The 23556-nt window shown below is 42.0% G+C and overlaps 1 protein-coding gene across 2 annotated transcripts in view; it reads right to left on the bottom strand.

Moving 5' to 3' along the window:
* Window positions 1-21690, bottom strand: part of dock10 (dedicator of cytokinesis 10) — a 62542-nt gene extending 40852 nt beyond the window's left edge. The window contains exon 1 of one of the 2 annotated variants that reach the window (XM_008287005.1): window positions 21428-21690. In XM_008287005.1, the coding sequence (XP_008285227.1) occupies window positions 21428-21535 (108 nt within the window). In that variant the 5' untranslated portion in view covers window positions 21536-21690. Of the gene's footprint in view, window positions 1-1964; window positions 2385-21427 lie in introns of those variants that run through there. The other variant, XM_008287003.1, reaches the window with a different exon arrangement.
* Between the last annotated feature and the right edge of the window lie 1866 nt (window positions 21691-23556).

Below are 23556 nucleotides of genomic sequence, written 5' to 3'. Positions count from 1 at the left end.
GAATGTGGAAGAAGAAAAATAGTGCAAGAGATTGACAGGGAGTAAGAGAGGGGGACGGAGACAGCTGCTGAGACAGCAGAGAGGAGCAGAACCCAGACATCAGCCATCTGCTTTACATCATTAGAGCAATACAGGGTCTGGTAAGAGACACGGTGGGACTAATGGGGACCCATACTTCTCAGATAAGTAACTCCTCTGATGAAAAACAGTGTTTGCTGCTTCTTTAGGGGCAATCTGACATGTCGAGTTCAGGGTGCAGAGAACCTTTTTCTGCATGTCTTGCCTTTATCCAAACTTTTTTTCCCCTATTCTGTCTGTTCAGCTGTGCACAGAGCATTCTGCAAACCATCAGCAGAGCTGGCTGCACAGGGCACTGATAAATATTTCACAAATTCACACATCTTGTCAACTAACGAAGCCGTAACACATGTAAGAAGACGAGAGAGTTCACCATCAAAGGAGACTGACAATGGCCAAGGAATCTAAAGGCAAGCTGGGCTTCACTTTCACTAATGTAGGTTCTTGTAGATGTTTCATGATCAGAAATAGGCTTTTCAAGAAATTCTGGGAAATGGTTCTAGCTGAATGGAATACTGTATTTGTATAGAATTTATGTAGGGATGCAACTTTAAATTGGTTTCATCCATGTCTTCAAAACAGGTTCACCAAAGCTACACTTGACCTTTTCATTGGTCCTCCTAGCATCCAACAACCTAACTCCCTACTTCACTGTCTAATGCATCTGTATGTTACAAAATCTTTTGAGATCTAGCACTGACAAATTTGGCCCAGACATCTCTGCGAGCTGCCACCGGTGAATCACACATTGCATCTTCGTCTTAAAGTGTGAAAATGAGCTGTGGAAACCTGCTGTTGTTTAGGTGACTAATTTAGGGTAGAACACATTTCCCAACAAGATTGAATTTTTACGACAGGCAATGATGAATCCATTACTATGACATGGAAATTCAGCAGGCTAAACAGTGCAGAAAAAGGCAGAGTTAGTGCACTAGTTTTAAACACTACCTGGCCTGAATAGACCAGCTGATACTACCATACTTACAGTACAAGAATCTGCAGACTAACATGACTTTGTAGCAAAAACTATCACGAGTCTCGTTTACTACAGAGAGCAGACAAAGGGCACCAGAAGAGACGGGGTTTATGGACGGAAAAAAAGAAAGAAAGGGGTGACTGTAAAGATCCCCCTACTGCCAGAACATTTTTTCCACTGGGCTTACAGAAACCAGGATCTTTCTGGCCAAGACTAGAGGATACAGATATCAAACAGATGGCTGACATGCAGCGCTGCACTGAAAAAGAAAAGTCATTAAGAAGAAACACACGTGTACTTTCATGTTATTCATCCACCGATTCCCTCATCCAGTCATTCATTCTTTCATGCATTGATTCACGCAGTAAAACAGCTCTCATGCGCCCTCTTAATAGTGGTTCTGTTTAAATAGCTATTTTTATCATCTTCTCTGTGTGCCATATGCAGAGAAAGCAGATTTTTCCCACAGAAACTAGATTCCTCATGTCTGACCCCACCATCCCCCCCTCATTCTCTTCCCTTCCATTTCCGTCTTTCTGCCTCTCAGCTGTGAGGGGAAACAACCAGGCCCCGATCACTGATCATACATCAACCTCAGCAACAAAGAGACAGCAAAAAAAGGAGGAGATTTAAACAAAAAAAAGAAAGAAAGTTGGACAACATAACTTAAAGATGTCAAAAAGTTTATACAGACAATTCAAGTTAACGCTTCAAACCATCAAAACTGAAACACAACTTTTACCTTCTGGCTCCAGACATGTCTTTTTCATTACAATTCTAAATGAGCTATAAAAAAATAGACTAAAAACATTAACATGTGATGCCACTGAGCACACATTTACATCCACCATGCTGCAGCCCCCGCAACCTGCACACACATGCATTTGGCAGTTAATGAGGTGCTGGTTACCATTACAATGATGGTCAGAGGTGAGGTGGTAGTGGTGTAACCCTCTAGGGTGGGCGTGGCGGCATCCAGTGACATCTGGTCCTGTCGCGAACACATGTGACCGCAGTCGGCCCCGCCCACCGAACGCAGGAGCAGGACCACACTGGCCGAACAACCCATCATCCACCGCTGCAGCCCTAATCCCGTCCAGCAGTATAGGCTTCACCTGGACTGAGGTTCCTTGTCCTTATCTGAGCTCTGCAGTCTGCCCTGACGCCACAGTTCAGTTCAGCCCCTGGTCCAGCCAGTGGTGCTGTGCTGTGTTGAAACCCAGTGCAGTAATTAGGGCTCCATCCTGCCCTCCTTGTCCTGCCTCACCTTCCCCTCCAGCCTCACTCCTGCCAGTCCTGCTTTGCAAGCTTTGATCAGTTTTTGCTGAACTGCTCTGCTCTAGTCTCCAGCTCCTAATGTTGCTGTTGCTGAGCTTACACACTGGCAGCCTCACATCTCTCTCTCTCTCTCTTTCCCTCTCTCTTCCTTGAACACACACACACACACACACTCTGACTGCAGCTGTGCGTGGTTCAGCCCAGCCCAGCTCATCCAACAAATCACAGTCTTCAATAGCTGTCAGCTGACCAGAACCAGCTGCACACACACTGACACACACACACAAACCTACATAATTTTTTCACGATTTTCACTCTGCAGTTTTCTCCCTCCCCATTTGTCTTCCAGTTATGCTGGTTCTCTCCAGTGAAGCTGGCCGTGTTTGTGCAATTGCGGTTTATGGACTGACGACAGGACCTAAAGCGCAGACATGCAATCCCACATACTGGCTGATTGGGTAAAATAAACTGTTGCTTTTAAAAAAACAAAAAAAGAAAAAAGAAAAATAAGAGTGATTGTGGTATGTGTTTACGTATGTGCCTGTTTGCTGCAGTAAATTCTATGTAATGGTCCAGAATGGAGGTTGGCAGAGTGTGAGACTCTCGGGAGAGAGTTGTGGAGTGGTGAGAGAGGCTGTTGAACGGAAAGTGGATGGAAAGTGGGGAGTGGGTGGCTTTGCAGATGAAGCATGCATGTGGAGTTTGAAGACTGTGGAGTTACCATGTGAAATTCCCTAAACTTTCATTCAGCACATATGCACATCGGGATACAGACTGAAATGCATAAAATTCCATTACATCACTTGTGACACTTTGTCACTTTCACCATTTTTCTCATGTCATCAAAACATCTGGTGTTGCTTTATTCTTCATGTTTCATTTTCACTGTGTGTGGCTGCACCGATTGAAAAAAATGTGCCCTCTTGCAACAAAATGGTTTTCATATGTTTTACGACAATTTGAAATTCTGCTCATTATAAAATCCCCTTTGTTTTCTCTGCCAGTTGTACTTCTTGAACCAGAGGCAGACCAAAATGTAGATTTTAGAAAAATATAAACATTGCAGCACCATTGTCAGCGAAAGATGCTTTACAGCTTAGATTCTGGGTCACAGATGCATTCTGCATTTGTTTTAGGAAAAAAAGGTGGAGCGAACAAATGCAACCATCTGATCGTGACAGGCTGAGAAACTTGTCAATCAAAGAGACACTACCGAAAAAGTACTTCTCTAAATTAAAATATTTCCTTAATGCAACAAGGATTCTAAAAAAATACCCTAAGATACACATTTGAGGAAGCAAAACTAACTTCAGACAGCAAAATAATATGTCAAATAATTAAATAATTCCCAGAGTGTGCAGGTAGAATTCCCCCAGTTGTCATGAAAAAGTTTGTGTGCATAAACCATAATATGATGCTAGAGGAGGTTTACAACAACAAAAGGATCAGACTGAGTCAACATTAGCACAAACGGTAAAGGTTAAGGCAATAAATATATTAATTCAGGCAAAGGCAGGTTATGAGCTTATAAATATGTATGAAGTGGTTGATAAATGTGGTAGTATCCATATGTACTTCCCAAATAGCTTTGCAAGCTCATGCTTTGTTTACAGCATCCCTGATTTGGATAAAATAGTTAAATAAACTGACTAGATTTAGCTTTAAATGACACTATAAAGTATTTTCAGTGCTCTTTTAGAGAAAAAAAAAACAAATATTTCATTGTTGTATGAAAAGTATTGTAGCAAATAAATTAAAAATGCTCTACATTTAAAGCATCATGAGGATGAAAAGAGTCAGTTAAATAAACTATGCGTCACATTTTACCTATAATACAATATAATGTAGCCTTATTTGGCCATCAGACACACATAATGTATAAGTCCAGACATTTACACACTCTTAGATCCCTGCAGTGAGTAGGAGGTAACCATGGTGATGCTGTTAGGTCGTGACTAAGGTCATTAGTGTCCATGTCAAAGTGGCAGAAAATCCCACCCACCACCCACATAAACACTCATTACTATAATGCTTTACATAGCTAAATATAAACAGCGCAGCACGCACAATCGCACAGACGGATGCACAAAAGCGAGCACATGCGGAATTGGATGCAATTCCTCTCCCACACGGCATACAAATATTAACATGTCCCACTCAGTAGGAGATGACAGTGCATACGTCCAGTGCAGTGGGCAAAGTGGAGAGAGAGAAACATTAACCGCACCCACCATCACCGCCCCCCTGTCTCTAAATCCACTGCCTCTCTCTAAAGGCTCTTCAGTGCAACATGCCTTATAGCAGCAGCTATTAAACACTGAAACCACAGAGATGGGCTTTGTTTGTATGCCAGGCCTCCACAATGGTCCTGTCATGCAAATATGCCCACACATACATGCCCTCTAGTAGCCAGAAGAGTCCCCATGTTACACAGCTATCCTGATGATGATGATGTAAACTAATCGTTGAATGTTTCCATTAATTATAGCTATGTAAAAATCATCAAGAGATGCTGAGAAAGCACCATTGAAAGAAACATAAAGTAATCTTTGCTAAGTTGTCAGCTATATTAACATGCCACAATTTATGTCTAAGTACAAAACTTTATAGCAATAATTAGTTGTTGTTTTTTCCCCCCACATGACTTTCAGGCACAAATGCTAACTGAGCATAAAAAGAGCAAATGGAAACATGTATTTAATATCAGGAGTAGTGCAGTCTGTTGGCTTAAGTGTATTACAATATGTCATGTATTATGTCATCATACTAGGATGATCACTAACATAAGTTGGAAAGTACCGGCTTTTTGTGACTGCGGCTTCAGGAGAAATAACAGAAGTTACAAAAATACTGAGAACACCGCTGGGCTTCTCAGTAGCTGATAAATCCCGGAGAAATTTCTAAGAAACAACAATGGCCTTTTGACAGTTGAAGAAAACTTGGTAACATTAATGATTAGGTAATAGACAATTGACAATAAATATATTACTCTTAACTTGCATGTTTTTATCTGGAATTTTCACAGAAAACGGAAGGCGGACCACAACCACAAGAAGTGGTACAGGAAGCATTTTAGTCATTTACCAACTGAACAGCAATACAACATAAAGATACTGTGTTTAAATAGTTTGTATTTTTGCTTTTATGTTATATTACATTATACTGAGCAGCATCATAGAATATAAATATATATATATATAATAGAAGACTTCCAATAAAAAAGAAAAACAATTACATATCAATTAATTTAGGATATTAGTTAGAAATGGAACCCTAAAATAAAATGTTACTTGAGTGAGTTGTGTGTATGTCTGCACTTGTGGTATTGTTTGTACGTATAGTGTGGCTGAATTTTTGTGCCTGCATATGTTTGCTTGTGCTTGTGTGGGACCGGGGTTAATTTGTGTGCAAGCCTCTGTAAAAGATGACATCATTGGGGTGTATAGGGCAGTGTGCTGCCATCATTTGTGGAGGTAATGTTTTCCAGATGTAGAGCCTCAGCTTCTATAATTCCTCTTGCATGGCAGCACAATTACTCTGCTAAACAATACTAAAGACGACAAAGCAGAAGTTTTGTGCACAGCATCTGCAGGAGGTTGGATGCCAGTGTGCATGTTGCATATGCACGTAGGTTAACTATTTAGTCAAAAGACAAACATAACCCATTTTACTGACTTCAAATACCCCAGCCAACTAGGCCAAGTAGGAAACCACAGTCCATTAAAGCTGCTGCACACTGCCTTGTAAGCAGTTAGCTCTGCTATAGTTAGGTTCCCCGTTGAGCTGGAGGCTGACTCATGGCAGCGGTGTTTGATGTGGTGCAGCGCTCCACTAAGTTTACTTGGGAAAACACTCTCCTGTTCCCATGGTGACCACAACAGGAAGGATGCTGTCACTCAGGGGTGCTGGGCTCTGAGTAGACTACAGTTTGGCCCCTGGCACTCACAGAGTAGCAAGAAGGACACCGGGTCAACCTCTTTCTGGCTGCACTATCCCCGTATTCTCACACAGCACGCACACATATGTGTTTCTCTCTGCCGGGATGGAGAAAGTTCACTGACTGTACTAGAAAAATAAAGGATTCAAAGAACTGAGGAGGAAAAGCAGGAAAAACAGTCAGGAGGAGAATTCTGAAGACTGCAAACTGTCAAATGAAGTAAACCTAGCTGGAGAGAATGTAAGGAATACTCTTCTATACTTTTTTGATGCTTTGATCTCCATCAGTGGTCAGTATTCTTCTCAAACAGTTGTGCAGAAGAATGCTAGGCGCTCCTGCAAGAGCTCACAGGAGAAAGTTTCAAGATGTCACTGTGCATTTGCGGTGAATTTTGTTTCTAATACTAGAACGACAAGAAATACTCTATCAACATCACATCACTAGCAATGCTAATATTGTCTCGAAGTCACTCTGATGTTCTGTTCCCGGTAAAACCTCAGCGTGCGGATGCGTCACCACAGCACACTATCTCTCACACAAACAGGAAGACACACGAGTTTTCAACTGAGTGTTTTTTTTTGTTTTTTTTACCTGATGCATGCCATGATGATGTTTCAGTTGGCTGTACAAACTTGTAGTGTCACCCTGCTGTGCAGCAGCTGTGGCAAAATGATACTTGGAAAGAATGGGGTTTTGGCTGTTGTTTTTGAATCTCAAAAAAGTCACTGCAATACTTTAAACACAACTCACATTTGATTTCAATTTTCCCATTTCTGCCTATGTTTGCTTCAAAGCAACAGACAGCCCTCTTTTTAGAATGGCAAAACAGTTTTCATGTGCAGAATTATTAGTTAAAGTCATGATTTTAAGAACAAGTAATCATACGACTCTACATTAATGTGATCATGTTGTGGATCAGATTGTGGACAAGACAGGAAGCCAGTGTGTAATGTCTGACGGAGTTTATCTGAGTTGAGCTCCGAACAGGAAGAACAGTGTTCAGAGCTACAGCACACTGCCAATGCCATCTAGTGCTGAGATCTCAACACAGCAGCCTGAGTGGATGAGGAGGGAGTGCCGTACTCTGTGCCAGTCTCCACACCTCCGCGTCACTGTAGCTCCGGCTGCCACGTCTCTAATGAACGGCCTCCAGGAGGCGCTCCGTGCCAGAGATACTATCTGTTTCTCTGGCAGCTGGGTTGTTTAGAAAAGGAAGCTATTAAAATGTCTTTAACTAAGAACTCAAGTCCTGAGGCAGGAGGGATGTTGGGGGAGGGGGCAGGAGAGAGGAGAAGGGATGGAGAATATGGGAGAGGGGCAGTTGGTGATGAGCAACTGCCGGGAAAGGGGGGCATTGTTAAAAATTTCCCTGCACCCTCCTTAGACTCACTTCTTTCTTGAAACTCATTCCAAAAGTCCCCCAAAACAACTTTGTCTGTATCTACTGCCCCACCCAAGTTTCAGCTTTACTTTCACTTTTTCTAACTCTCCAGACACAATCTTATATTAGACATGTGACATTTGAACAGATCCTCTTTTATAAGAAAAGAGAATCTGGCAACATTTTAGATAAATAGAGTCTGACGGAGGAGAACCTTGAGTAGGTGGGTACAACGTGGCCAATTGAAAAGGTAGCTGTTTGTAAAGATGGAAATGTGTTTTTTTTTTTTTTGTTTGTTTTTAAATTGTTTGTTTATTGCATATTTTTTGGGGAGGTACATGAATTATATTTAGGGTGCTGCACACGGCAGAATTGGTTTTACATTCGACGTCAGGGGAGCCCCTAAAAAACTGTTTCACTAAGCCACTAAGATCTTAATACATCTTGCCTTGTAATTAGTGCTGGAGATTAGTAGCTACACTCGTTAAACGCAAGATATCTGTGGTGTAAAATGCAGCCTTTGCTCCTTTCATACTTCTACATTGTGATGCTGCATGCATGTTATTGTTCTTTTGACTTTGTTTGCTAGGACTTAACTGAAACAGCAGCAACAACAATAAAGCAGGACAGCAGCTTCTAGCTCTTCACCTGCTTCTTCATTTTTGACATTCACTCACAATCACTGACTCCCACGTTCACAAACATGCATCATATGAGAAAAATCTGGCTGTGGAGACATGAAAAGCAGTGTATTATTAAGCAGCCATGCAGTAAAAGCAGCAGAAAGACACACAGCCACTGTCACAGAGCTGGTGCCTCATTAATTCAGTCTCCCACGTGGCATCTCTCCACATCTCCCCGCTGTTCTCTCCTCCTCCTCCCTACCTTCCCCCCCTCCTGTCCCGTCTCGGGCCTCAGCAGTCAAGCATAGACGGTTGAGGTCACCGGCTTCCATATGCGATCTGCAATAAATATTTGTGATAATAACCATCTTTCTGCAAATAAATGAGGCGGCTAAGCTTTTCTTGGTTAGTGCGGTGGCGGGCGTAGTTCTAAAATGTGATTTAGTGCTGTTATGTTGTTGCTGGTGATAAAAACAAAAAGGCTCATACTACTGGGGAGGCTTAAGGTAATAGGAGCGAGCGTGACAAAAGAGCTGTTCCTTTAACTGTGATTTTCCATCCGGGAGAGAGAACACTGATTGGAACCAGAAAAAGCCTTTTGCTACTGAAAGAGGAGGTTTAGCCAAAATTAATCCGTTCATCCAAACCTGATATTGTCAGAAAGAGCACTACAGACACAATAAATACCAGTCCAGGACAGTAGCCATAATTCCTCTGTCAGCACTGCCGTGTATCCTTCGCTTCTCTGCGATCTTATCTGCACCATTTGCACAGCTGTTAGACCTCTCCTGTTTCCTGTCCAGGTAAGAGAATCTCCAGCCATTACTCCAGTTCACTGACTTTTTCTTCAAGCTCGCCAAATCAAACTCTGAAATACCCAAACCTTATTTCTACTTCCACCTCCTGGGCCACTGACACTAGGAAACGGTTAGTATTCCTCAAGCAATTATCCCTAATGATTTCTGTTTCCTGTAACTCTGTTAGCTTGAAAAATGTGTCCTTACTCTGAACTTGCCATATTCATCCTAAATCAGGCCTGAGCCAATATTTACTTTTACACAGTCATGCCAGAAACACATACCAGCACAATGGATACAGTGGTAATAAGCTACTACAGTTATGGACATCATGAACAATTATATCAGCTTCATTCCAGGCTCATTTGTGAAAAAGAAATCGTACGACTTAATGCCCTCCCCCAATCTACACCTTCACTGCAATAAAAAAGCCCACTTGAATGCCTTGTTCGCAATAAATCATTCAGTCACGACGCCTACGAATGACACCTACACAAAGCCTACATGTAACCTCTGCATAACCTCCACACCAGCGCTAACTATCCACCAGACGCCCACTCAGCACTGCTCCTTCTCCCCGAGGTCCCAGTTTAGACTGAGGACACAGCTGTTCTGAAGACTTTTCCTCAGCCATGTTCATACGTATTACCCTCTCTTACCTTTTCCTCTCTTTCCCCCATCTCTTGCAGACTCAAAATCCCTCCTCTGTCTGTCTCTCTCTCTCTCTCTCTCTGCCCCATGCATTTTTTTCCCCCTATTTCTTTTGCAGATCCCCTTTCAACTTTTTGGCTGACATTTAAGGCATGTAAAATTGATGTACGCACACAGAAAAGATACAGAATGAGACACAAATAGTGAAACAGGAATAATAGGGGGCATGCAAATCCAAAACACAACAAATATTAAACAACAATCCTACAGAGATACTGAGGATCACTGTATTGCTTCCTCTCCTTTGCTGCCTTCAATTATTGAGGATTTTGACTGTGGGCTACGTTTCTGGTGGGACACATGTCAGGGTGACACCTCTTTGTGTGCTGGAATAGTAATGATTGGAGCTGGCATCTTTGACTCGAATCTCTTTCTACAGTTTCCACAAAACACTGTGTAATCATACACAGACCGTACATCCTTGAGAGTGGTAATACTCAAAAAGACATAAGTTGAGTTTAAAAGTGTAGTTTCTTTGTCATGTCTACAGTCATTAAGTCTGAGTAGAGAAAGAATGATTTTAGATTTAAGTGGACAAAATTAAAGATACAGTGAGAAGCTCAAACATAGAGAGGGAGTTCAAGTAGAGTTGCGGCTTCTTGACATCGAAAGGAGCCAGCTGAGGTGGTTCAGGCATCTGATTAGGATGTCTCCTGGGTGCTTTTCTTTGGAAGTTTTCCTTGAATGTCCAACCGGGAGGAGACACTGGTCAAGACTGAGAACTCACTAGACAGATTACATATCCTGACTCTGCATAAGTGGAAGAAAATGGATGGATGGATGGATGGATGGATGGATGTGTTTCTGGCTTTCATTTACAATACGGCCAGTTTACAAAGTGAAATGCTTCTTTTTTAAACTGTGAAGCTTCAGCCACCAGCCATTTAGCTTAGCTTAGCTTAGTGTGACAACTGTGCTCACAGGAAGAGACTAGCAGCAATACGACAACCAAAGACCATCAAATGTTGATGAATTTCAGCGACATGAAGCGATGAAGAAAAGGATTTGGCCTCACAAAATGGGAAAATACCAAGTCAAACTCTGAAGGGATTCAATTGAGGCGACTACCAATGAGAGCATAGGGGAATACCAATTAACATACGCTTCCATTACTGAGTTCCCCAAACATTTACCACAAGGAAACAAGATCTACAACTTTGGTTCCTAGAAGTTCAACCACACCAAAATGGAGAGGCATTAATGTGGTGTCCAACAAACTCTATGAAGAGATGGTGAGCCAGCTTATTGCTTTATATGTGGATGGGGTTTAAAAGGTGTAAACAAGAGAAAACAAATAGCTTGACTCCGTAGTAGTAGGACCCCATTTTTCTACTTTGTTTATTTCAGTTTAGAACACAAGACATAACATATTTTTAATAAGCTTTAGGGCCAATTAATGGTGTCCGATTTCTTGTGTGCTGACCCATGTGGACTTTCGGCATCTACTATGACAACATATTTTATATAATTACAACCGTTTTTCTGTATTGTCATTCATTATCCATTTATTTATCAATTATCTATTAATAATCCCTGATTCTTTGAGGTGTTAGCTTCTTGACAGCCCTTATTCTAAATTAATGTTCGAATGGATGGGTTGCTTTTGCATCATACTAGGAAAGTTTTCATATTCATTAATTTTCCATATCAAATCAAAAATCTAACATGCTCCTGTTTTCCAAAATGTAGAGCAAATTCTATAAATGACAATTGGATGGTTTATTTAGTGAAGTTCTGGTCAGATATCATAGTCAACACGCTGTGCGCTCATTAGAAATAATGTGAAAAAACAATGCGGCAGAAAGTCACCAGCAAAGAACAAGTATTTTAGAAGCCATATATTGAAACTTCAGGCTTTTCTCAGCAGGTTATTCTGTGCAACGACCAGTTACGAAAGTGAGGTGAAAACCTTTGATTCTATTTTTAACAGGGGCACGATGGGTATATTATTGTTTGCACATGCCAGTAAGCACATTTATCTTTGTATGTGTGAATCTATGTAAGTATCACAGCGAGTGCAGGTGATGAAATAAAAATGGCTGCTTGCTTCTGTCTTTTTCTTCCTCTTACATTCAGACATAATGGACAAGTGAACATAAACAGTAAGACAGGATTATCAGTGGGCCAGCCGGGTTGATCAAAGCTACCGGTGAAGAGTTAGACAAGCATAGCAGATAGGAACAAAAAGCTCCTTGAACCTTAGATCACGTAACAAAAAGCACGGCTCTCCTTTACAACTTATAGACTTTAAGGGACGGCTGGTGTAAATGATAGCATCTGACTCATTTTCTTTACATCTTGCGAGTTTGTTGCCAAATTGCCCCCCTCCTGTGCTCTTTCTGCTCACCCTGTCCAGCCAGATAGGACAGTTAATGAGGGAAAGTCCACATCACGTATCACTGCCACACAGTGAGTGTGTGTTCGTGTGCACACAACAGGGCAAGAGCAGCAGGGCACGGGGGTCGGACGGTAATGGCAGTAGCATATTCAGGCCTCCTACTCTGGAATGCAGTATGAGGGAGCGAGACAACACTGCAATTCACTCGCAGAGAGTCACTGAACTATTCTTAGTCCAGTATGTGAAGTGGACCCCCAGCACCACCACCACCCCTCCGTGGGGACTGTGAAAGAGTCTAGATGGACAAGTGGATGGTGATGTCTATTAAGGTACGGGGCAGGATGGGGAGGCTGGATGAAGAGCTTTAGAGAAAGAGCGAAAGAGAGAGGCAGAGAGGGAGGATAAAAGTTAAGCTCCAGTGAGGCAAAGCCTGGTCAGCTCAGTCTAAATGGAGCAGTTCACTGGCTGTGAAGCCTCTCCAAAGAGCCTATTGTAAACGTACACTGGCACAATGCATGGAGCCCCGGGGACCTCTCTCACTTTCTGTCACTCCTCCTCTCATGTGACCTCTCACAAACACTGACATACAGACGGTCACATACTTTGACTCTGCACAGTTTTCCTACCTAGACTAAACAGACACAATTCAACAACGTACAGTTTGACACTACGAGGCTACATGTGTTTCACAGAATTAAAAAAAAAAGAAAAGGAAGAAAAGAAGTATTTCCTGTGCTCACTCACACCCAGCTCACACACTACTGAGATCACTGTGCAGTGCATCATGCAGAGTTCAAACAGTGGGGGAATTCAGCAGGAGACAGTGTCACTAGTGACAGTGACAGGCTCAGATTTTTTTTTTTTTTCGTGTTCGCTTTGCTTTTATTTCACTGTCCGCTCTGAATGAGTCATTGAGAATATCGGGACCACCACACACCAAGGCCTGGCAGTGCATGTTCCTACTGCTATTGGGCAAACACAGCTGAGACGTCTCCAGCTCAGTCATAACAAATGTCAAAGAGCCATTCATCTCCTCTAATCCATTTCTCGATTCCTTTGTCTACATATATATATACATATATCTATACATATATGCACACACACACCAGAATCTGTAAAAGCATTCACTTAGCATAACAAGGAGTGAGAAATGTGCAAGCGAATACAATATAGTTGATTTTGGAAAAGTCTGAGGGAATAGTGCGGAAGTGCAGGCAATTAGGGAATTCATGTAGAAACGAAAAAGGCAAAGTAGGAAAAAGAGGCTGAGAGGAAGCAGAGCAGAGGGTAAGAGGTGAAAATGTAAGAGGGAGAGGTGAGCAGCAAACTAAAAGAGGGAATAGAAGGGTGAGGGGGAGGCTTGACAGGAAGGAGAGAACAAGAACATGTCACTCTGCTGATAAAACATCTAAAGTGATGAGCCCACAGGTTTAGGCGCCGCCGCATGACGAAGGCGCCAAGAAGAAGTGCACAACTCAGAAATGCCCCATGCTGAGTCGTTCACAGACGCAAAATGCACAGTGTCAGAGAGAGACAGAGCGAGCATGACATCCTGTTTCACAGTGTCAGAGCGTGCGCTGACGCAACCTACAAGGTTACACTTTTGCATTCTGGTTTGACACGTATAGAATGTGATGTGACATGCAGGCAAACTGAGTTGGAAGGTTGCACACAACGCGAGGTGCCTCTTCGTTGTGACTCATCACAAGCATCAGCTATGGCGCCGTAGGTCATGAAACACCGGGCATGAGAGGTGACAGAGACACACATGGTCAATCACACGTCAAATTTAAAATCACACTCAAATTAGAAACGTGTTTAGGTCAATGCTTCTTCATATTTGAGCTTCGCTGCAATGATGTTTGTCTGTGCAAACCAAAAATCTGAGTTTAAGCACGATTTACAACATCATAACGGAAGACAATCCTGGTCCAATAGGCAGCTTACACAAGTGTGATGAAGAATCTTGAACGCAGCATTGCACACTGACAACGAACTTTCAGTTTTGTCGGAAACATCTTGAATTCAGCTGTTTAACTTTTGGGGAAAAATAAATATTTGTAAATTCCTAGATTCTCAATTGTCTGGTGTGGGAGATGATGCAGATTTCATTTTAAGTGTTTTTTTTTTATAGTAATGTCATCTCAAACAAAATGTATCGTTCAAAGCAGAATAGTTTGAAAACATCCTTTAAGCACAAAATGTTTGCACGTGCATCATCCTATAGCACACTTGGTTTGTGTCTCCTGGGTGTAACGAGCAGATGCTGCCTTCTATCAATGCTCATTCTGCTGTAATCAGGGTTTGCCATAAGATAATTCTCAGTAAAGGTGGTCATTCACCCACCAGCAGCTTGACTTGTAATGGCCTATACATTAGCAACACTCATTAAATATATGACATCTCCTTTGTGAAATGCAGGGCTGCCACTAAGAATTATTTTTAGTATTGAATTGCCTCCCTGCTCTCCTCCATGAGAATTAGTATTTTAATTTATAAAGGGTCATGGCCAACCAACAACATAAATCCTAATAATCATTTTGTAGGGTTCGACTTTAATGGTTCCAATGCAAATCAAGGGCCCAAAGCTCCTCTCTTGATTGTTCTTGTGAGCGGAGTCTCTTTTCTCACACACTCATGTTTACATGGTTATACAATCTGACTGCAGAATGATTTCCAAAACCCCAACTTATGTAAGAGCATAACTATATTGGCAGCCAAGGAAATGTTGTCTCTGTTGATTTGTAAAACAGCTTTATGTCAGACTCAATGGGAATAAATACAACAGCGCGGCATTTCCATTTTCTGCTGTGAAGTGTTGTGAAATCAACTTTTGTTTAACTGGAACGCCTGCATTAATGTCCACGGGGGCCAGAGGGGCTGGTAGTGTGCAGACTTGTAAAGCAGACTAACACTCCCAACTTTATGCACAGTCCAAGAGCCTGCCAATCCTAAGACACCATGACATGTGCAAAACGCTACACATATTATTACACATGCATGCAAACTCACAGGATGGAGTGTTTATAAGACGGCAAGTTATCAGCAGCACAGACTCAGTCTGAACTCCACTGGGAGGGATGACACAATCCCTCTCTTCCTTTTCTCACCCATTCTCCTTCATTTTGTCGCTATTTTTTCACTCTTAATGGCCTAGCTCTCTACAATGATAAGAACTGCTGATGTCTGACTCCAATTGGAGGCTTGATTCCACCTCTGTCCTACGTTTTGCTGTCCAGATGAAACAATGTGACAGAAATGCCAGGATGTGGACAAAATATACATGTTCAGAATCGTTACTGTGTAAGAAAAAGGATGAGAGATAATAAAAGAGAGGACAGAAGGTGATAAAAAATGAAGTAGGTGTTCAGAAAGCCGCTGGAGGAGGCGGGCTACAGATACAACTGAAAGAATAAGTCTCATGCGCAGCACAAATTAATTAATGAGATGTCTTGGAAGATGAGAGAGCATGGGAACAGAAGAGAAGCAGATGAATGAACTAAGAGAGAAAAAAGTAGAGATATGCGAGGAGGAACGCTTCCTGTTAGAATTCCATCCTAATTGACCAGTCTCTGTTGCCGTGGTAACAGAAGCATGGCGGCAGGAGAGTAATTACTGGTAATCTGACCGGTTTCTTTCTTCTGGAACAATTGATTTTCAGCATTATCGGTTTGACTAACAGACATGAGATGGGCATATTAGCTGGGACTAATCAACGCATCACTGACGACTCTCTTTTAGAAACAGAGAACCACAACGTGGTTTTTATCAGGACAAAATCATGCTGATGCAAAGCAAACCCATATGCATGCATGCAAAGGTTTCATGCGGCCTAAATAGCTGTCTGGTAGCTCAGGAAACACACAATCACACACACAGTCAAAAAAAAAAAAAGGCTACCAGGTCAGCAGTCACGCACAATGCACCTCAGGCAGTCGACATGATGCGTCATTGAAGAGAAAGCGGAGTCAGACTGACAGCATGTCCCCCGATGACCACACGCACCCAGAACATATCAGTGGGACACGTCTAGCCAGAGTGCCTCCCGCCAACAAATACGCACCCCACACCGTCTGACACACATTTTGGCTCCAGACAAACAGACATGCCTGGTGGTGGCATTTTATTAGAAGGACAGACACTCAGGTACAGAACACAGTGAGAAATAAAGGCTGATTTATGTACGGATTAAGAAAAAGCAGAGAAAATTCATCTGAGGTAATGAGGCCGGGCGAAAACAGAGGAAATTATACCTTTACTGTTCAAAGTATGAAGTGAGATGAGTTAGATAACTGATGAGGCCAAGCTGGAGAGTGAGTGGAGAAGAAAAAGATAAGCTAAAGGGAGGTCAATGAAATATGAACACCTCTTTTTAATATTTCAGAACATCAAGTGCAAGCTTTTGGTCACATATAAAAAGCATGAACCTGGAGGAAGGAAAAGCACTTGAACTTTAGCCAAAGTTCTTTCTATATGTCGACGGGTGAGTGTGTGTGTCTGTGTGTGTGTGTGTGTGTTCCCGTTGTGGCTTTTTTAGCCAAGGAACACATGCTGGTCTCTGGTGGTAAGTTCATTGAAACAGGAACGTGCTCATGAGCATGGAGGTGAACCACATTGGTAAAGGAGCTCAATACCAAGAGGGTTTCACATGTTTAAGCCCATTAAATACAAGGCACATATATTTCACATCACTGTCAGCTAGTTTCCAAAGCAATCCACAAGTTTTTAGAGTGATTAATATGTTCCAGGCAGTTGTAATAGCAATAAAGAGGCAGTTTATGGAGTGTGGATGAAAAAATACTTAAAAATCTTTTTGATCTTATTTACATCAGGGTTTTTCATGGCTCAGAACAGGCCTTTAGGGGACGACCACACATGGCACTGAGCATGATCGGCTCACGTACAGTAACAAAACTGAGTCTATGTTACCTTGTTTGACAGAAGTTTATGCATGTGCCTGTTATTTATGACAGTGTGATAAACAAATATTTGAATTCTGCTTCAGTACATGAAAACCAAACGAACAAAACCACCAACAATGTATCAGTGTAGTAAAAGGTCTGTACAGGGCTGTTTTCTGGCACGTTTAGCCAAATCCAGGACAGTTCAAGCCACTGGTGCCAATAAAGCATTGAAAATATTATGTAAGTGATCATGGAGTTCTGTAAAATGAATTAGTGATTTCAAGAACTGATTATGTTTCTATTTTTCAAAGAAAGTGTCTTGCTTCTTTTGGGACATGACTTTTGGACATTTTTTGGCCCTGAAAACAATTTTATTGCTCCATTGTTGTGTATCCTGGTGAATTTAATACTTTTGGTTTTGGACTGTTGGTCAATTAAACAAGCCATGTTAAGAAGTTATCTTGAGCTTGGACTATTCTGACATTATTAACAGTTAATCAGTAGCCATAGTCAATATGATATGACAAACACAAGCAGAAACTGTTGATCCCCTGTATACAACAATTAGCAGCAGCAACGTAAGGTTATACGATGATATGCAGTTAATAAGCTTTATCTGAGAAAAAAACAAAAAACAAAAACCTTACACTGGTTTACTGATTGTCTCCAAAATACCTTTACATTAGTATCACAGGGCCATCTGTGTGAATGGACAACAGACACTGGTTAGTAACAAAATGGAAAACTATTGGAAAACGCCCAGACACTGGAACTGGGCACCAAAAATAGCCAATATGCGGTCAGGCTTGAAGCTAGTGGTACCATAAGGGCACCAGGGATGCCAAGGGCAAGGAGTGGCATCATTTGCCAAACGGGAAGACAGAACCATGGTACTATAACACCAAAAACTGGATTCCATGTTGATAGGCGCGAGCATACATATGGCCTAGAGAATGAGGGTGATTGCATACAAGCAACCCTTTGCTACTGGGCAAATAAACTCTGAGCGGCAGCGAGATGCCAGGGTGGGCATGTTGGCCCCAATCTCTGGCTGTGTGGTTAGTGTGGCTGGCATCCTGCAGGCATGGTACGACATGTGGTTCATCCCAGCAGGCAGCCAGAGTCACAACAAGAATGACACTTGTGTCTACACTGCCATGCTGCTCACTTTTGCTGAGAGCCCCAACACACACTCTCAGAGGCCAAAAATCAGCAACGGCTGGTTGAAAATACACAAGATTGTGTTGTTAACATGTTTTAAATACTACATTTCAGGAATTCCTAATACAAAATCTGCTTCCTTGTATTATATATTGAACACATCTTGGATGTTGGATGCATCTGTTTTATGTTTCAATTCAGTATTATTTGGTGTTTGGCAGCTCAGAGTCAGGGAAAGATGAAATATGAGATTCCACGGTCAGTGAAGCAACAAACTGTACCATTTCATTTAACCAAAACTCAGCCATCATTACATCCCTCATTCTTGTATCTATCTACCCTTTCCATGCTCCCTGCATATTTGAGGATGGGTGGGCTGACCACTCTGAGAAACAGTGAAGCAGTCAGAGAGCAGTGATTGCTTTCACAGAGCACTTCATCAGAGGAAAATGCAGGACGCACCAGGGGGATTTACCAGGTATCATGTGTGCTATACGCGCACAAATACTTCAGAAACTGATCTAACCTGACTGGGGAGCCCATGCAGAGCCGTGGGACAGTAAGAAACGCTGAGGGAAACGGTGTCAGAAGCAACTCAAACATAGAAGAAACAGTGAAGGCATGGAGAGGTGGGGAGGGTAAAGTCAGGGAACAGGGGTGACATTAAGTGAATGAATAATGAAAAGAGAGAGAGGGTCAGTGAGAGAAAGAGGCTCACGCTTCATTGAATGTTATGCCATAGGGCCCGATTCTGCTGACCTGGTTTCTTTCACCAACAAAGGCCATGCATTAACACGCTCACAAAAACGTCCACACACATGCACACAAAGCCTATGGACATTTACACACCCACTTAACCTAAGCCTGTGCCCACAAGTGTTATACACAATCACAGACACACACACACACACACACACATACGCTTACACTCTTATCCAGCTTCCCCTCTCTTTTTTTTGCTCCACATTCACTCATTCATCCTATATCTAAACATAGAACTGTGTCTTTTTTCACCTTTATACACATTACTTATTTTGACAACACAAAGCAGTCACTGGAGGATGATGAAATAAAAAAGCGGGTATTTCTGCACATACAAATGGAGATAACAATATTAGTCATAGTTTCCGTTTCAGTTCTCTCTTTCAGTAAACAAAACCTCACACTTTCCTTTTGAACAAATGGTTGGGTGTTCTGGTAAATGCCACATACGAGTGAAAAATATACTGTATACACTGATATTTATGTTAATATATCTGGATGTATTAGGCCATAGTGTCTAATGTTGCAAATTTAAAGCAGCATTGGAGTTTTCCATTCATTTTACAGCAATGTGATGAACTACCTTTATTTGTTCTGCCTGGTTACGTAATGCAATAAATATTTCTGAACTGGTTTTCAAGAGAATGTATGTGACTAAGGGTTTTATCCCTATTTCCACCTTATGCAGCATGTTTTTCATCTACTGAATACTTCTCAAACTTAAATAAACTCCAAATACACCAATGAGCATCCATGATGACACGTTATTAAGGCAACTTTGAATCAAAACCCCTTAAACCCTTGTGCAACAGAACTTACACCTGCAGCAATACATCTAGAAAACCAGTTAGTCCTTGTAGGAAATATGATTTGTAGGATTTTTTCTGATATATACACAAATTTATCCAAACATCATCATGTTGCACATTTAAAAAAGCCTTTTTCCTATAGCACATATTTTCACTTGTCAAAGCAGACAAAGCACAGGTGTATTAACAGCATTAACAATGGCTCCATTCTGTTCAAGTGTCTCGCTGAGCCAGAATGTGAAAAAAGACCTACACAGGTGGTTACACACTTGATTACATGTGGACTGCTGCACACCACAAATAGATGGAAGCTTCAAAGAAGAATACAAATATATTGACAGACTCTTAATCTGACAGATTATCCTCATGTGTAAATAATGGTGATAACAGTGAGACATCGAGCAGCTTACTCTTATATTAGAAGACTATATCTCTCACTTTTGTTCTTATTTGCAGTGTCTTTGCTTGCAGAGCACACACTGACATCTGGCTGCTCTGAGAAAATTTCAATTTTCAGTTAGATGTACACTGAGAAATCCATCTTTCATTCATTGTGAGTCTGCTCAGCTATTGTAATCCTGTCCTCTGCCATGCAATATTACATTTTCCCTCTTTATTCCAATCAATTCTCACCGCAGCCTACGCTCTGTTGTGCCTGTGTCCCACTGACACACTAACACCACAGTGAAGGGGATGTGTTGAGTAGCAGCAAAAAAGAGGCTCAAGTGGAGTGACCTTTCTCTATGCTAATCTCCACAGAATGGACACACATGCAAACACGCGTAAAACACAAGGATTTGTCCCCTCTTGACGAATCAAAGGGAAATCATCAAATTCTTTTCTTTCAGTGTGTTCGTGCGTGTACCTGTGCGTTTTTGGTTTTTTGTGCAATTTTCTTTTTTCCTGGATCACCCCTCCTCCCACTATTATCTGTCAATCAGAGCCTCTTATTATAAGGCGTGACACGCCCACTGGATCATCTTTCACATTTCACGATATTAATGTAAGCTGATGGTATAATTAGTGGTAAATCAAGACATCTAGATGAATCAATCTTCCTGTTTTTCCCCTCGTTTCTCTGCTCCTCCATCTTTCCCGGCGTGTCTGAGCACCGCTGGGCAGATGTAAACCGCTGCCTGTGCCATGCCGCATCCAACTATCCTACAACCTATTTACTGCATTTCATTCACTTATCCGGCCACACTGAAATAAACTCCAACCCACAGGGAAGTACGATAGATTCTACGACTTTATGGCCACATTACCAGCCAATAAGCGGGTCGACCAAACCCTACCTGATGGAATTAAACACGGCGATTCCAGCACCTACTGAGATTTAACCATTTAAATGTAATGAATTGTTCCCAGCGGGATCGATAGACAGACGAACAGCCCTGCTGCACCGTGCTGCACATCCACTGCAAAGAAAGATGCAACATGAATGTCAATGCCAGGTCTGCTACGGTGCAGCAGCAGCAGCGGTGCGGTGTGTCTGACAGAGGCTGGAACAGATGAAATCTAATTCAGATGGAACTGAGGGGCGTTTAAAAGCCCACGGAGTTAAAAGAGCTTCGGCCCGACAGGTGGTGATGCGTTTCCACTACGCACCATATTTTCTTTTTTACGCAGCACATTCCCCATATTTTTCACCCTCCACACGGCTCTTACTCACCGTCACTGCGGAGTGTCTGACGGCGTTGCACGCCGTCTGTCGGATCTCCGCCGCGCTCCCCGGTTTCAGCAGGTTCTTGGTGAATCTCCGGGTGGATTCGGCTGCCATCTCCTCATCTGAGCGGCCCCCGAGCGCAATTCAGCCTAGTGGTCTGTGCTGCAGTCAGTTCCTGGCCCTCGCTCCTAACATGAGCCTACCGAGCTGTGTTTACACACTCACACACACACAAGCACGCACACACGCGCGCGCCTCTCACACACTCACACACACAGGGTCGGCTCACACACACACAGACAGAGCGCGGAGAGAGGATCAGCCTGTGCGCAATAAAATGGTTAAGTTATCCACAATCTACAACGCCACTTCTGGAGAATCACTTCAAATTAAAATGCCTTTCACAAAACCTGCGACGATTGCTCATTGCTTAGGATTGGTGCTTTTATTGTGAAGAGCACACATAAAATTAAAGTCTCATTCTTCTTTCACTCGTTGTTCGATTTGACATGCCAAAGGTTGTGATCATTTTTTCAGTGGCGCAAATGAATTTTACTGTCACAGCCTCAGTCAAGACACATTTTTAAACTGTGTTTCAAACACTTTAAACCTGAACTCATGAGCAGCCCCTACATGTATTCAGCATTCAGCAGCGCCTGCTAAACTTGATTTGACCAGGGGATTTCAGTCTACACTGTATACATCATGCATCTCACGGGAGATCTCTGAAATGTCAACTCCTCATCAGCAGTCCAGTCACGACCGAGGAGGGATGGAGCAGCATTTACAGTAGAGGTTACTGGAAGTGGGAGACACACAGACCGACAGCGACACCTGGTGGTAGGATACAGATAAAGAACTCTCAAAATCTTTCTCTTTATCAAATTTGCCCTTTTAATAATTAAAGTTATCCTTTAAATACAGGGGTGCTATACCTGTCAGTGATAGCAGTACAAAGAAAGATGGCATATTTAACACAGCAGGCTTTCAAGAGTCAAAATGCTGAGAGAGTCACTGATGTTGTTTGTCATTAAGAGCAACTGCAACAATTTGTTCAATGGTCTAAAAAATCTGTCATAAATCTGTTATTTCTCCATCACTTCTTTTACTAGACAGTAGGTATCCATGTCTCAAACAGCCCACTTTTTATTCAGTATTGTTTTTCCTCCCTCTTGTGTTCATAAGCAGCACTGCAGTGTAGAGAGGCATCAGTTCACTAAAACCACACCTATTCAGTTATGTAGTTGTAGTTTTATTATTTACTCAGTTAATTCACACCTGTTTTAAAGGACAATGACCAAACAGTGTGACCACAACACAGACACTCCTTTGACCAGAGACTATAAAATGCTACCTTAAAATGCAGCTTTATTCAAATGACACGATGCCACAGATAAAACATAAACGGGCTGGATGCTGGCATATCAGTTAGGGCCGTAGTCAAACACTTGAATCTTGAATGTTCACAGCTCCGCCATTTGGCATCCTTGAAATCATTTTAGACATTTCTGGATGGATGTGTTCGGCAACTTGATCCTATCACCAAAAATGTCTGCCAATTTCTCCAAGCCCTTCAGGAAGACTGGGACAACATTCCACCAACCAGCATTGACAACCTCATTATTCTTTTATCATTAATCTTTGTCCTTCTTTAGGAATGTTAGTGTTTATTGCAATATACCAAAACACTAAGTCAGATTCCTTGTGTGTGAAATCCTACTTAGCAGTTAAATTGATTCGGATTAACTCCATGCATTGCAGATGTGTCTCAAATGGCAGACACACTCATTACTGACTTGTGATTTCTGGTGTATGACCCCACTCTTGAGCTGCCTGTTCTTATCTCCAACACAGTGCACACTTGGTTGTTTCATGATGTCTGTTTTGCTGTAAAGATGCTGTGTGTTGGAACCGCAAATGCTTATTCCCAAATGGTAAAAAAGAATGGACAGAATTTAATAATATATTACATGTTGCATTTTTATTTTTGTTCAGTATAATATTTATTCCTGACACTGGGCCCAGTCTGTAGTTTCCTGCCAGCTCCTCCCAGAACCCCTCCCTGCAATTAAGTTTTCTCAAATTAGTGAAACAGCGCCCCTCTGGAATGTAACCGCAGATACGTATCAGCCAAT

The sequence above is a fragment of the Stegastes partitus genome, unplaced genomic scaffold, assembly GCF_000690725.1.
Source record: "Stegastes partitus isolate 25-593 unplaced genomic scaffold, Stegastes_partitus-1.0.2 Scaffold482, whole genome shotgun sequence".
Taxonomy (NCBI): Eukaryota; Metazoa; Chordata; class Actinopteri; family Pomacentridae; genus Stegastes; species Stegastes partitus.
This window is presented reverse-complemented; position numbering and strand designations above follow the sequence as displayed.